Genomic DNA, 14,195 nt, shown 5'->3' with positions numbered 1-14,195 from the left:
TCAACTGAGCTACCGAAGAACGACCCATGTCCGGTACTCACAGCTTTAATTCTGCCAGTATCTCGTCTCCTACCTTCCAAACTTTACAGAAGCTCTCCTGCGAACCTTGCAGAACTAGCACTCCTGAAAGAAAGATACTGGGAAGACATGGCTTAGCCACAGCCTGGGGGATGTTTCCAGAATGAGATTTTCACTCTGCAGCAGAGTGTGCGCTGATATGAAACTTCCTGGCAGGTTAAAGCTGTGTGCCCGACCGAGACTTGATCTCGGGACCTTTGCAGGAGAGCTTCTGTAAAGTTTGGAAGGTAGGAGACGAGATACTGGCAGAAGTAAAGCTGTGAGTACCGGGCGTGAGTGGTGCTTCGGTAGCTCAGTTGGTAGAGCACTTGCCCGCGAAAGGCAAAGGTCCCGAGTTCGAGTCTCAGTCAGGCACACAATTTTAATATGCCAGGAAGTTTCATATCAGCCCACACTCCGCTGCAGAGTGAAAATCTCTTTCTGGAGGAGGACAAAATGTTAATTACGCTGTAGGTGATGGCAGCTAGAAGAAATGCACTTTAAGAAAGTAAAAATGGAATGCAATAAAAGAAATCAGTTGCAACAATGGTGAAAAAGATGGGAGTTTGTGACTCAGAGAGAAGAAATCAAGAATAATATTGGATATAGAAATTAGGGATGGACTGGTATCTTATGCAAAATCAGTACACAGAGAAGTTAATGAGCAAGTAACTTTACTAATTTCAGTATTTTCAATTAATGTATTAATGGCAAAAGATTGAAGGGTAAAACATAAAAAGTGTGGAAACTATAAAAAGTTAAAGGAATTTACAGCAGAATAAGGAAAGGGGAGGGTAAATGTAATTGATGTGTAAAAGGGAGAAGATTATTAATTTTCAAAATTGGATAATTATTTAAATTTGTTGCCTGATATGAACAACATACATGATAATCGTAACTATAGCTGTCATTCAGATTATGTCTGTTTCACAATGCAGAACTAATTAGTCTCAAATGCATAGTGCAATAAATTTACTATGCAGTTTAAACAATACAGAAGTGCCAGATGTGACAAAACCTGCTATCAGTATTCAAGAAATGCTAAAAGAAGAGTTGACAGATAACGCATTCTGTTAAGGTACTCCCATATGATGCCTCTTTAACAATTTCAGACTTGAGAAATTTGGGAATTTCACAGATGCAAGAATCCACTAGAATGGAGACTGTGTTTATCAGTTTCATACTTTTTGCATGATCAGTGTGCTTCATTTCTATTTTCAGTAATTTGTTGAGGAGCTACATCCCATCACTTCTTTTGTTCAGATTCAGGCTCCACAGATGCTGTGCTTTTAAGTCACCATAGCATGAATATTCATACAGTTTTTGTATATGTAGGCTTTTCATAAATTTTTAATTTGTTCTTCTCAGTTTTTCTTCTTCAAAACTTAAAATATTTAGTCTTTACAGTACTATGACTGGAGACTTTTTATCTAAAAAATGACACTCAGGGCAACACATCTTGAATTTTTATTCAAATAATCTTCAGAAGTAGCATTCCATACAACTTTTTTCTTTGTCTGTAATCATCTATAAACTTAAGTGTGCTTCCTTTGGAGTCAACAGACACTACTGCACATAAATCACTGTACAACATAACCTCATCACGCTACATAAAAAAAACACATATGGGCCCCAGCTGCCTGTCATCAGCTAAAAAGTGTAAAGATTCCCACCAAAGGCAAGTAACAATGTGCTTTACACTTGGTCTCCATTTTCAGGAAATTACAAATGCACAATGTGGATGTGTAGTTGGGTTGCTGGAAATTAATGCGCAAGTGAAAAGTTGAACACAAGAAAGGCATAGTGTGGATGCACCTTTACAGTATCTTCTATCCATATTTTCAATTAAGTATTTGAAAGATCAGCTTTACAACTACTTTTAAGATTAAGCTTTTCAGGCAAGATATTTGTAACAACTTCTGGTTTACACAAAACAGGAACGACAAATATATTCTGTCTCAAGATTTTCCCAAGATTTTTACCATTATCATTCTATACACCAACCCGAAGCTACAACTGTGACTGTAGTAGGCATAATATGTCCCAACATGAACATTCAGGCTGCCTCAAAATACAGAGTTTATAGTGAAATTAATTACAAAAATATGCAGTAACCTTTAAAGAGCTTTCAGTATCACAAAACTGCAAATTTAATAGAAACTAAAGTCATTAATAAATAAGCTATTTAACAACATTAGTCTCCAGTCTGTTAACTGCTTGCCTAAGCTGCTCTACAACAGTTTCAACATCATGCTGAGTTGTCTCTCTTCCAATACTGAGCCGGAGAGTGCAACAAGCCTTCTGTCTCGGAACACCGGAGGCAATGAGGACACCTGCCAACAATAAAGGAAGAACTATTTCTACTGAAAAAGAACAACAATTATGAGAGTACATTACAGCACCTTAATAATTTTGCATCAGACTATCAATAACTATATACCACTTTACATTTTACTGTTGGCCTGAAAACAGGATCCACTCAGTAGACCAAATTATTAGTCATCTGAGTAAGTCAACTTTCAGTTAAAATGACATTATTATTTTGGGACATGGCCATTCTGGAACATTAAGCAAAATTTTGTCAATAATAATGAACTGACCTCTAATAATACAATGTGTTTGGCCTCCCACAAACATTTTCTGAAAACAGTGTATGTTTGCACATACAAGATTCATTTGTAAATACTATTAAAATCCAATGACAATTTATTGTTGAAAATTTTGTACTAGCAATAGTCCAGCAAGACAAATCAAGAACATTTCATTAATATCTGGCAAATACTGAAATGTGTTGATCAATGGTCAAAATCCATCATAAATTGCGTTCTATGTGAACACAGTATGTAGCAAGTAAGATAATCAAAGATGACAGACTCAAATTGCTTCAAATATTCTATTTTTGCAGTGTTGCAAAAACACTGTTATACTTTGATGCAGGAAAGTCTGTGATGAAAGTGACAAAGAAGCCTCAATGGCAACTAGTGCCTCTATCAGGAGAGCTGTATGTAAAGCCTACAATGAGGTCCACTGTCAGATCTTTGTGAAATATCTTTCAAAAAATGCTAAAAAGCTCTAGTTGAGTTTAAAGCCAATTAATGGATCCAATTTTTCCATCCAGTCTTTCATGAAGCAATGTCTTGTTCGATCTTGAGAGAACAATAAGAGCCAAAACATTAACCCTTACAAGTTGTGCCTCTATTTATTCCTTTATTGCTCGCATAGTATACTGTGTGTACCATCCTCTCGATCTGTAGTTTAGGACCTATAATTATGTGGTTGCGGCTATTTATGGTTATTGTAGACATACGGTGAGTTTAGTTTAATTTGAAAAAATAAATATATTATGAATGAGTGCATTTGAAAAGCCTATGAATGTTAATTACTGTCTATTTGGGCTTCAAAACAGCTGCTGCATTGGACTGTGCTGTGATCTTTGCAAGTTAGTTTATTACATGAAATACATGTAATAGTTGTTAATATGTGGTTCACCCTTCTGCAAATGTAGCATCACCCTCTTAACTTTTGGTGGTGTTTCTTCAATGGGCATTTCACTTCCTTTGCATCCAAAACTGTTTAGATATTTCTTTATGTTCCCAGGTAAAAACATGATTTTGGCTGTTGATGTTAAATGGTCCATCATTAACCATAAACTCAAGAGTTTTCAAAAACTCCTAGTTAAACCTGGATGTGAAAAATTCTATATGGTCTCAGCATTGATTCCTGTTACATTCAATAGGTAAGACAATCTTCTGGTTCTTCTGGAAATGGAATAATTGGCGGCCAACTGGTCAGCAGTGTCCAACCACCTTTGTTTGAATAATAGAAGGCAATTATGCCCTGTTTGTGTGTTTCTGGATCCAGTCTGGCCTTGGCAGTGAGGGACAATGGTCATTTGAGAGTTGTATTTGCATGAATGCATGTGTGTTTTCTACTTTCAGCCAAAAGCTTATTGTTTAGCTGTCTTTTTATTGAGTGTAGTGTCTGCAACTCTAAAACTCCATTACACAGTGAGTAGCAATCTATACTTTTCATAATACTGTCATTATTCCATCCTGGATTTTTGATTGTCTGATTTCCCGTTTATATATTACATTTATATTTACATACTAATATACTTTTAAAAACAGGTATATAAAATTGCACACATATTATCATGCAACATTGAGTCAAAATTTCAACCAACTACTTCTCGAGATTTGTAAGCACAAAGATACATAGGCTGAAATGTAGCTGTACAGTTCGAGAGGCCTGAGCTTTTAAGGAGGGGCTGCAGGTCGGATGAGTCCCGATGAGGACTAACGCCAGGTTGCAAATCGACGTCCTATATAGGCCATCGTTCAGTACACGGCGCATGCGCCGCCGATCATGGTTTCTGCCTTCCAAAACAGGGAGGTGGCGCCGCCCTTAGTGAAACACTGCTGACAATGATATATCACAATCAAGGTCGCATCGAAGAACGTTCAGTTTTGATGTGAGATAATACAGGATTCCACGTTTTGCTAAGAGGAAACCCATTGTCTCTGTTGGATAAATTATCAGCCAACCTAATTTCAATCGCCTCTTTATAGACACTGTTCCAAAAACCGGAAATGTTAGCAACCACAACAGTTTCCTCAAATTTCATTTTGTGTCCCTCATTTAGGCAGTGTTCTGCTACCGCCGATATTTCCGGCTGTTGTAGCCTCGTATGACGGTGATGTTCCACACACCTGTCATGCACTGTGCGAATAGAATGGCCAACGTAAGCTTTCCCACATTGACACGGAATTTTATACACCCCGGGTTTCCTAAGCCCCAAATCATCCTTCACAGAGCCATAATCTTAGAAGGTGGACGGAACACACTCTTAATGTTAAAATTTTTTTAAATTTGTCCAATCTTAAACGATTAGCCTCCAGCATAAGGAAGAAACGCCACAGATCTATGTTCCTTTTCTTACACCTCTGGAGATGGCCCAAACTCCATAGCCTGACGAATCTGCTTCTCGGTGTGCCCATTTTCCTTAAAAACAGTCATCAAATGCTCAAGTTCTTGGGTTAAGCTGTCTGCGTCGGAAATGGCATATGCTCTCCACACCAGAGTCCTAAGAACGCCACTATGTTGGTGTGCATGACAGGTGTGTGGAACATCGCAGTCATACAAGGCTACAACAGTTGAAAAATCGGCAGTAGCAGAACACTGCCTAAATGCGGGACACAAAATGAAATTTGAGGAAACTGTTGTGGTTGCTAACATTTCCGGTTTTTGGAACAGTGTCTATAAAGAGGCGATTGAAATTAGGTTGGCTGATAATTTATCCAACAGAGACAATGGGTTTCCTCTTAGCAAAACGTGGAATCCTGTATTATCTCACATCAAAACTGAACGTTCTTCGATGCGACCTTGATTGTGATATATCGTTACCAGCAGTGTTTCACTAAGGGCAGCACCAACTCCCTGTTTTGAAAGGCAGAAACTGTGATCGGCGGCGCATGCGCCTTGTACTGAACGGTGGCCTATACAGGACGTCGATTTGCAACCTGGCATCAGTTTTCAGCGAGACCCATCAGCAGAAGCAACATTTTCCTGAAAATGGCAACTAGTGAAATATCGAGTAAAGTTGATTTTAGGATCCGCCAGCAAACCCTAAGAGTCTTTCATGAGTACAACATTTGTTTGTGAATTATTTTTAGGCACACCAAACAGAAGTGACTCATTTTCAGTTACCTTGTAGTTACCGACTTAAAACTTAAATTTATTTCGTGTTGTATGCTTACTAGGCAAAATCTAGCATTCTGATAACTATGTAGTGTAGAGTTCTGCGATCTTTACTATGGATAGGAACAGTGACTGCTGTGTTTGCTTACAGGCTGAGTTGGTGACCCCTTCACTTACACAGACAGCAGGCAGCAAAAGACCACCTCTCTGATACATCTGATGAATAAGTTTAAGGCACTATATGTGGTTGATAAAGATCCTGAGCCAGATGCAGTCATGTGTCCCATTTCAGAGGAAGCCTCTCAGACTGCAAGACCTGAGCAGTCAGAGGGTGGGATTACTGATAGTTGGGAGCTCCAATGTTAAGCACATAATGGGGGCCCTTAGGGACACAGGTGCCAAGGAGGCAAATAAATCCAGTATGCTTTCTTTGTGCACACTTGGAGGAGTCATCCTAGATGTGGAATGGGTCCCTCTGGATGATATGAAGAGCAGAAGGTGCAGCCAACTGCAGGTGGTGGCTCACGTCGGTACAAAAGGTGTGTGCTGCTTTGGATCAGAAGAGATTCTCTCTGGTCTTGGGTGGCTAACTCAAATGTAAAGACTGACAGTCTTACTTGGGAGACAAAGGCAAAGCACACAGGCAAAGCACACCATCTGTAGCATTGTTGATGCAACTGATTGAGGATATTTGGTACAGAACTAAGTGGATAGTCTGAATCTAAGGCTCAAACAGTTCTGTGACTGTGTGGGCTGCAGAATCATCAACTTGTGCCATAAGGTGGTGGGGGTATCAGGTCCCGCTTAATAGGTTAGGGGTTCACTACACAAAGGAGGTGGCTAAAAGGGTGGCAGAAGCTGTGAGTGGACCAGGTGGTTTTTTTTTTTTTTTTTTAAAATGTTAGAGTGTCGCGGGAAGGAACAAACAGAGTTTCTCTCAAAGGGGGCAGGCAAAAACCAGCACAACATTTGACCTATGAACCATATATATTACAGTACTACATTTTCATAGCTCTGTTGGGAAGGAACCAGAGTTCCAGGTGCTAATGGAAAGCACTAAAGCACAAATCATTATAGGTATGGAAAGCTGGTTAAAGCCAGAAATACGTTCAGCAGAAATTTTTACAAAGGACCTAACAGTGTTCCGAAAGAATACATTAAATACAGTAGGTGACGGCATCTTTGTTGCTGTTAGAAGCAAAACTGAAGTAGATATTTTCCTGCAAGTTAGTATGGATAGAGGTTATACCTGACAACTGGAGTAAGTTAATAATTGGTTCCTTTTACCGGGCTCCCAACTTGGATGATACAGTTGCTGAGCAGTTCATACGGCTTGAGTCTCATTTCAAATAGCTATCCCATTCATACAACTATACTAGGTGGTGACTTCAATTTAGCCTCAATATGTTGGCAAAAATACAAGTTTACAGTTAGTGGCAGGCAAAAATTATTGTCCAATATCTTACTAAATGCATTCTCGATAAATTATTTTGAGTAATTAGTTCAGAAGCCCACTGAAAATGGGAAGAGTCATCCTAGATGTGGAATTTATCCCTATGGATGATATGAAGAGCAGACAATGCAGCCAACTGCAGAGGTGGTGGCTCACGTTGGTACAAAAGGTGTGTGATGCTTTGGATCAGAAGAGATTCTCTCTGGTTTTGGGTGGCTAGCTCAATTGTAAGGACTGGCAGTCTTGCTTGCGAGACAAACGCAAAGCACACCATCTGTAGCATCGTCAATACAACTGACTAAGGATACTGGGTACAGAATTAAGTTGATGGTCTGAATCTAAAGCTCAAACAGTTCTGTGACTGTGTGGGCTGCAGAATCAACAACTTGTGCCATAGGGTGGAGGGGTATCAGGTCCCGCTTAATAGGTCAGGGGTCCACTACACAAAGGAGGTGGCTATAAGAGTAGCAGACACTGTGAGTAGACCAGGTGGTTTTTTAGGTTGGAGTGTCATGCGAAGGAACACACAGGGTATCTCTCAAAGGCTGTGAAAACATACTCAACCTCTCAGAGACAAATAATCCCAAGCAAATAGGGAGCATTTGGATACAGGGATCAGTGACCACAAGGTCACTGTAGCAAGACTGAATACCATATTATACAAACAAAGCATAAATTCAAAATATATCTATTTAAAAATGCACTTAAAAATTTGCTTCATCTTCCCAAGAGAAAGGCTCCATTACTTCTGAACTAACTGTGAATGTTTAAACCAGATGGGGCTTAAATTTGAAGAAACAGTACTGACACCAAAGGAAAGATTTATACCAAATAAATCTGTAAGAGGCAGAACTGGCCTACAATGGTACATTAAACAGGTCAGGGCACTGTTGCAGAAACAACAAAGAAAACCATGCCAAATTTAAAACAACACTACGTCCCCAAGATTGCAGAAGTTTGACAGAAGCTCCAAATTATTGCAAATTTCAATGTGAGATACTTTTAACAGTTTCCCAAATGATTCTGTTGCATGTGAAGCAAACCAGTGGCAAAAAACAAATAATATCTTCACTGCACAACAGCAACAGTTCTGGTACTGTTACTGATGACAGTAACATTAAAGTGGAGTTACTAAATACGGTCTTCCGAAATTCCTTCACAAGAGGTGATGAACTAGATATCCCAGAATTCGAATCAAGAACTGCTGCCAACAAGAGTAACTTAGAAGTAGAGGTCCTCAGTATAGCAAAGCAGCTTAAATCACATATTAAATGCAAGGCCTTCAGTACAGATTGTATACCAATTGCATTCCTTTCAGAGTGTACTGATATAACAGCTCTGTACTTAGCAATCATACAAAATTGTTTGATGACAGATACCTACATAAAGATCAGAAAGTTGCATAGGTCACATCAATACTCAAAGGAATTAGAAGTAAATGCATGCATTACACATCCATATCACTGACATTGACTTGAAGAATGATTTTGGAACATGTGTTGTGTTTGAACATTACCTCCAAGAAAACTATCTGTTGATACACAGCTAACACTGATTCAGAAATTCTTCTGAGACACATCTACCTCTTTATTCTTACAAAGTAATGAGTGCTATCTACGGCAATCTCAAATTAATTCCATAATTCTATGTTTCCAAAAGGATTTTGACACTGTCCCTCACATGTGGCTTCAATCAGAATGTGTGCCTATGGAGAATGATCTTGCAAGGGGAAGGACTGACATGTGGGTAATTGATTTTGATCAATTATTGCAAGGACACTCTGTACTGAAAATAGACAGAGACATGTTTCGGCTTTTTGCTAGACACTCCCTAGATTTGGGAAAAAATTGAGGTCACAGTTGATGTCAGAAAATCATACTTTCAATTATATACATCAGAAGATTGTCTAAAAACTACCAGTATTAATAATACTGGAGCTAATAACATTTTTGTGTTTTCGTGCCATAGCTTGAGTACTAGCCATTCAGAGTGCCTAGTAGAGCGAGTTTAACTTCAAGCAGTAAGGCAGGCCAAACTGGTGGTCTCAGTTTGATTCTTTGTCATGACTTTTTTTCCATTTGATCTTTTCTTGGTGTATCTGATAACATTCTGATAATGAGAAATACCTTTCATTCCTTTTTTTGAAGTGAAACCTTGGGAGATGATTCATAATCAAAAAAGTATATAAATTATACTGACAGTTATTTTCATTGTGATACATGACACAACAGATAGAACATTCGTAGATGACTATGTTCAACTGACTTGCACCGTGAAAGTGATACCACCAATGTGTACCACTCTCTTTCAGCTGTGCAGTGTTCACCTTCTCTGACTTTAAAATCATGCACCATCACAGTGGTGCAGATAATTACAATATAGGAGGAGTGCTACCAAAATTCGCATGTTGGTCCATTATTGTATTTTTATCGACTATAAGACACACTTTTTTCTTCAAAAAATTGCCTTGAAAATTCAGGTGCATCTTATACTCAAAATTAAAGTAAAAATGCCAAGTGTTTGAATTAAAATTCTCATCAATCTTAAAAAATGTCCATATATTTGATGGCGCAGGAAACCTACCTCTATCTGGCAACATTGGATTCAGCTGACAGCAGCAGTGCTGCTGCTAATTGAATCCAACGCACTGATGCAATGAACATGATTTGCGGGGATTCACAAGCTTGCTAACACTGTCTACCTCCTGCCCCACCACCACAAACCCAGAACACTGTCTAGCCAGTGATGCACCATTGCAGTCTACGGTGCCAATTAAGTGGAATCAAAACTGACCTGTGTTATTGGTGAGCCGTGGTGGGATTGCTGGCATTGCCTTTCGAATTCCTGGTGCTACTAGCTCAATCTGCCATATGATGTCCCTATGGTTGAGGCCAATAACATCTATGCTCAAGGTTGTTTATGGGGATGTGAAATGCTAGGGAGTGGTAACGGAGTGAGGACTGTGTGAAAGGTCTGCCCGGTGAGAAAGGTGAGTATTTGCGCAAGCGTCTTTGGCACAGAGACTTATGAGTGGTTGTTGGGCACATTTGTGAGTCGATTTGAATCCATGGCTGACTTTGAGTGCCATCTTTATGCTTAGCCTGGCCAGCCAGCTCTGGGATGTGGCACACTGATGAGAGAGTGGAAGCCAGTTTCACTGTGCTAAATTCTGGGTCCCCAATGGAACCGGCAAGCTCCAGCTTTGAATTGTGAAATTCAGTTAACTTTTGAATTTTGAGGTCTTAACTGTTATTTTCTTATTGATGGCTATAGGTCTCTTGTGAGCATTGCGATTTCTTAGCTGATCTATTTCATCGCCAGTTGGTTCCCTGAATTGTGGCTGTTGTTTGCTTTTCTTGAGACGATACTGGCCTTGGTTGTTTGTTAACAGGATACCTTAAAACTGCACGAGACCATGGTGTTTCCTGAGTCAGAGTGACAATGTGTTTCTTCTACACTTCTACACACACACACACACACACACACACACACACACACACACACACACACACACAATCCCCTCTGTCATCATACCTTATCTAGATGGTTGGGCTTTAGCCGAATTAACCTGTCAAATGTCTTTGAACATCTTTCTCTTGTAATACGGCTGCGCGCCGGTTCTGAGTTACCTTCGGGCGTTGCAGACGTCATCACTCTGTCAATTATATTGGTTTAGGAGGTGCCTTGATCTCAAAATCTGCAATTGCTAAGGCTATGTAATCGGGTTTGGCATCCTAGTTTTCTTTCAATCATTTCACCATTGCTGTAGAGGCGGTATTTTGCAGTGACACGGGTATACCATTTGGCTACTTACTGTTGCTCTCATGTAATTAACTTTGCTGTGTTAATATTTCTTTTGCCAGGCCCTTGGAAGGTCGGTTCTCTCATTGTAATCTTTCTTGGCTTTCCTATTTGGTGTAGTCTTGTGCTCCTTACATGTAAGGCTTCTGATGCATCCTATGTGACGAGGCAATTCAAACTCTTGGTTACTTAACTGAACCAGCTATTTACAAAGGCCTACCTGTTCCTATTTGGTAGTCTCACTTAACTCAAACGGTTATTAAAGAAGGCTTGCTTGTTTTCTATTTGATAATTTCTCTTAACTGAAGTTATCATCACTGAAGACCTGCCTGCTTTCTATTTGGTAGTTTGCAGTAAGTACTGGGAGATGAAGAAGCTTGCACAGGATAGAGTAGCATGGAGAGCTTTATCGAACCAGTCTCAGGACTGAAGACCACAACAACAACAATTTTATTTAACTGAAGCTGTTATCACTAATGCCTGCCTTTTTTCTACTTCGTAATTTTACTTAACTAAAGCTGTTATTATCAAAGGCATGCCTGTTCCCTTTTAATTAAATTAATAGCTTTTTCATAATCTGTGACAGCCAGAATTCTTATTAATCCATGCCTATCTGTTTTTATTGTCCTATTATTGAGATCTGATGTCTTACTTAATCTGTGTCATAATTAACTGAAATTGTGATTGCCAAAGACCTCCCTGCTTCAGAGGTACTTATGTCAATAAGGTAATAACAGGAAATGACACGTAATGGTACGTGGCTCTAACCTTTTGCCTTACATTCCTTTATCCATAATTGTAGGTTTCAATCAGTAACAATACAATATTTTTGTTAGTAGCTACTTTCATAAAGTAAACAAAAAGAAAAAGAAAATAATATTCAAAACACCATTCGTGATTTGCGGGCTAGTAAAGAAGTGAGAAAGACTAAATGGGCAAACAGACGACTGAATGCAAAATGGCCAAAACTACAAGATGACGTATTTAAATGGATACAAGAACACTGTCATAATGGCATTAGAATTAATACAAAAATGATTCAAATACACTCCCGTAAGCTAGAGTTAAAGCGGAACTTACATAACAGATTGTAAGGGTGGAGTTGGTTGGTGCTGTATGTTTACGAAGCGTCATGGACTTAACATGGGAAACAAAACTAAAATATCTCAGAAAATGTCACAAGAGTATGAAGATAAAATATTGTCTTTCCATTGCTTTATTATTCAACCCCAAAACCAAACCATTGTGGATCAATGCCAAACGTGAATATGGACAAAAATCCTCTGACATTTGATGAGCTGTGTAACAGAAATATGGCCATGAATGAGGCTAAAACTGTAACTATAAAAACAATGGGACATGAAAAAAATGCACTACACTGTTGTCCTTTTATGTTGTACTGACAGTACGAAACTTAATCCAATGATCATTTTCAATTGCAAAACAATGCCAAAACCTTCTACAATACCACCAGGGAGGGGGGGTTCAACATGTATGACAAAGTGACATAGGCTGGATCGACGAGGCTGGCATGAAATTATGGATTAGCAGAAAGCAGGAGAGAAGGAAAAGTGCTTTATTGAAGAAGAGTTCTCTTCTTGTGCTACATCAATTTAGTAGCCATTTCAAAAATTATGTGAAAGAGAAATTGAGACAAGGAAACAGAGAGCTTACTGTTATTCCAGGAGGACTTACTTCATAGCTGCGATGTCTTGAAGCCTTGATAAATGAACAATTTAAAGTGTACCTTACATGATAGAGGAATGGAACAAATGGTTAATGGATGAAACCCAACAAGAATTCAAGCTGAGGGGAGCTTTAAAATGACCTACAATCAGACAAGTATGTCAGTGGATAAATCAATTATGGTCTAGATTGAGAGAAGACTTTATTGTTAAAGATTTCAAGAAGTGTAGCAAAAGTAATGCTCTGGATGGCACCGAAGACCATCCTACATATGATGATAATGCTGATGATGATGATGAGGAAGAGGAGGAGGAGGAGGATGAAGACGAAGAAGTAGTAGTAGAAGGAAGTTCAGATGACAACTTTCAGGGATTTTAAAGGTCAGTTCAGCTTTATAGGACTAAGAATTTGTTTTCAGCCTGCCTTTGCAAAATAATAATAAAAATGTAAATTTTTTTTCTTTTTTAATGCTTAAAAATTAAGGTGTGCTTCACAGTGAGTAGCATCTTATAGTCTGTAATACACTCCTGGAAATTGAAATAAGAACACCATGAATTCATTGTCCCAGGAAGGGGAAACTCTATTGACACATTCCTGGGGTCAGATACATCACATGATCACACTGACAGAACCACAGGCACATAGACACAGGTAACAGAGCATGCACAATGTCGGCACTAGTACAGTGTATATCCAACTTTTGCAGCAATGCAGGCTGCTATTCTCCCATGGAGATGATCGTAGAGATGGTGGATGTAGTCCTGTGGAACGGCTTGCCATGCCATTTCCACCTGGCGCCTCAGTTGGACCAGCGTTCGTGCTGGACGTGCAGACCGCGTGAGACGACGCTTCATCCAGTCCCAAACATGCTCAATGGGGGACAGATCCGGAGATCTTGCTGGCTAGGGTAGTTGACTTACACCTTCTAGAGCACGTTGGGTGGCACGGGATACATGCGGACGTGCATTGTCCTGTTGGAACAGCAAGTTCCCTTGCCGGTCTAGGAATGGTAGAACGATGGGTTCGATGACGGTTTGGATGTACCGTGCACTATTCAGTGTCCCCTCGACGATCACCAGAGGTGTACGGCCAGTGTAGGAGATCGCTCCCCACACCATGATGCCGGGTGTTGGCTCTGTGTGCCTCGGTCGTATGCAGTCCTGACTGTGGCACTCACCTGCACGGCGCCAAACACGCATACGACCATCATTGGCACCAAGGCAGAAGCGACTCATCGCTGAAGACCACACGTCTCCATTCGTCCCTCCATTCACGCCTGTCGCGACACCACTGGAGGCGGGCTGCACGATGTTGGGGCGTGAGCGGAAGACAGCCTAATGGTGTGCGGGACCGTAGCCCAGCTTCATGGAGACGGTTGCGAATGGTCCTCACCGATACCCCAGGAGCAACAGTGTCCCTAATTTGCTGGGAAGTGGCGGTGCGGTCTGCTACGGCACTGCGTAGGATCCTACGGTCTTGGCGTGCATCCGTGCGTTGCTGC

The 14,195-nt window shown here is 40.0% G+C and overlaps 1 protein-coding gene across 1 annotated transcript in view; it reads right to left on the bottom strand.

Moving 5' to 3' along the window:
- Positions 1-1,508: 1,508 nt before the first annotated feature.
- The window catches only part of LOC126354688 (selenocysteine lyase-like), a 150,537-nt gene continuing 137,850 nt past the window's right edge, over positions 1,509-14,195 (bottom strand). The window contains exon 8 of the mRNA XM_050004496.1: positions 1,509-2,390. Within this exon, the coding sequence (XP_049860453.1) occupies positions 2,239-2,390 (152 nt within the window). The 3' untranslated portion in view covers positions 1,509-2,238. The remainder of the gene's footprint in view (positions 2,391-14,195) is intronic.

The sequence above is a fragment of the Schistocerca gregaria genome, chromosome 3, assembly GCF_023897955.1.
Source record: "Schistocerca gregaria isolate iqSchGreg1 chromosome 3, iqSchGreg1.2, whole genome shotgun sequence".
In the NCBI taxonomy this organism is placed as follows: Eukaryota; Metazoa; Arthropoda; class Insecta; order Orthoptera; family Acrididae; genus Schistocerca; species Schistocerca gregaria.
This window is presented reverse-complemented; position numbering and strand designations above follow the sequence as displayed.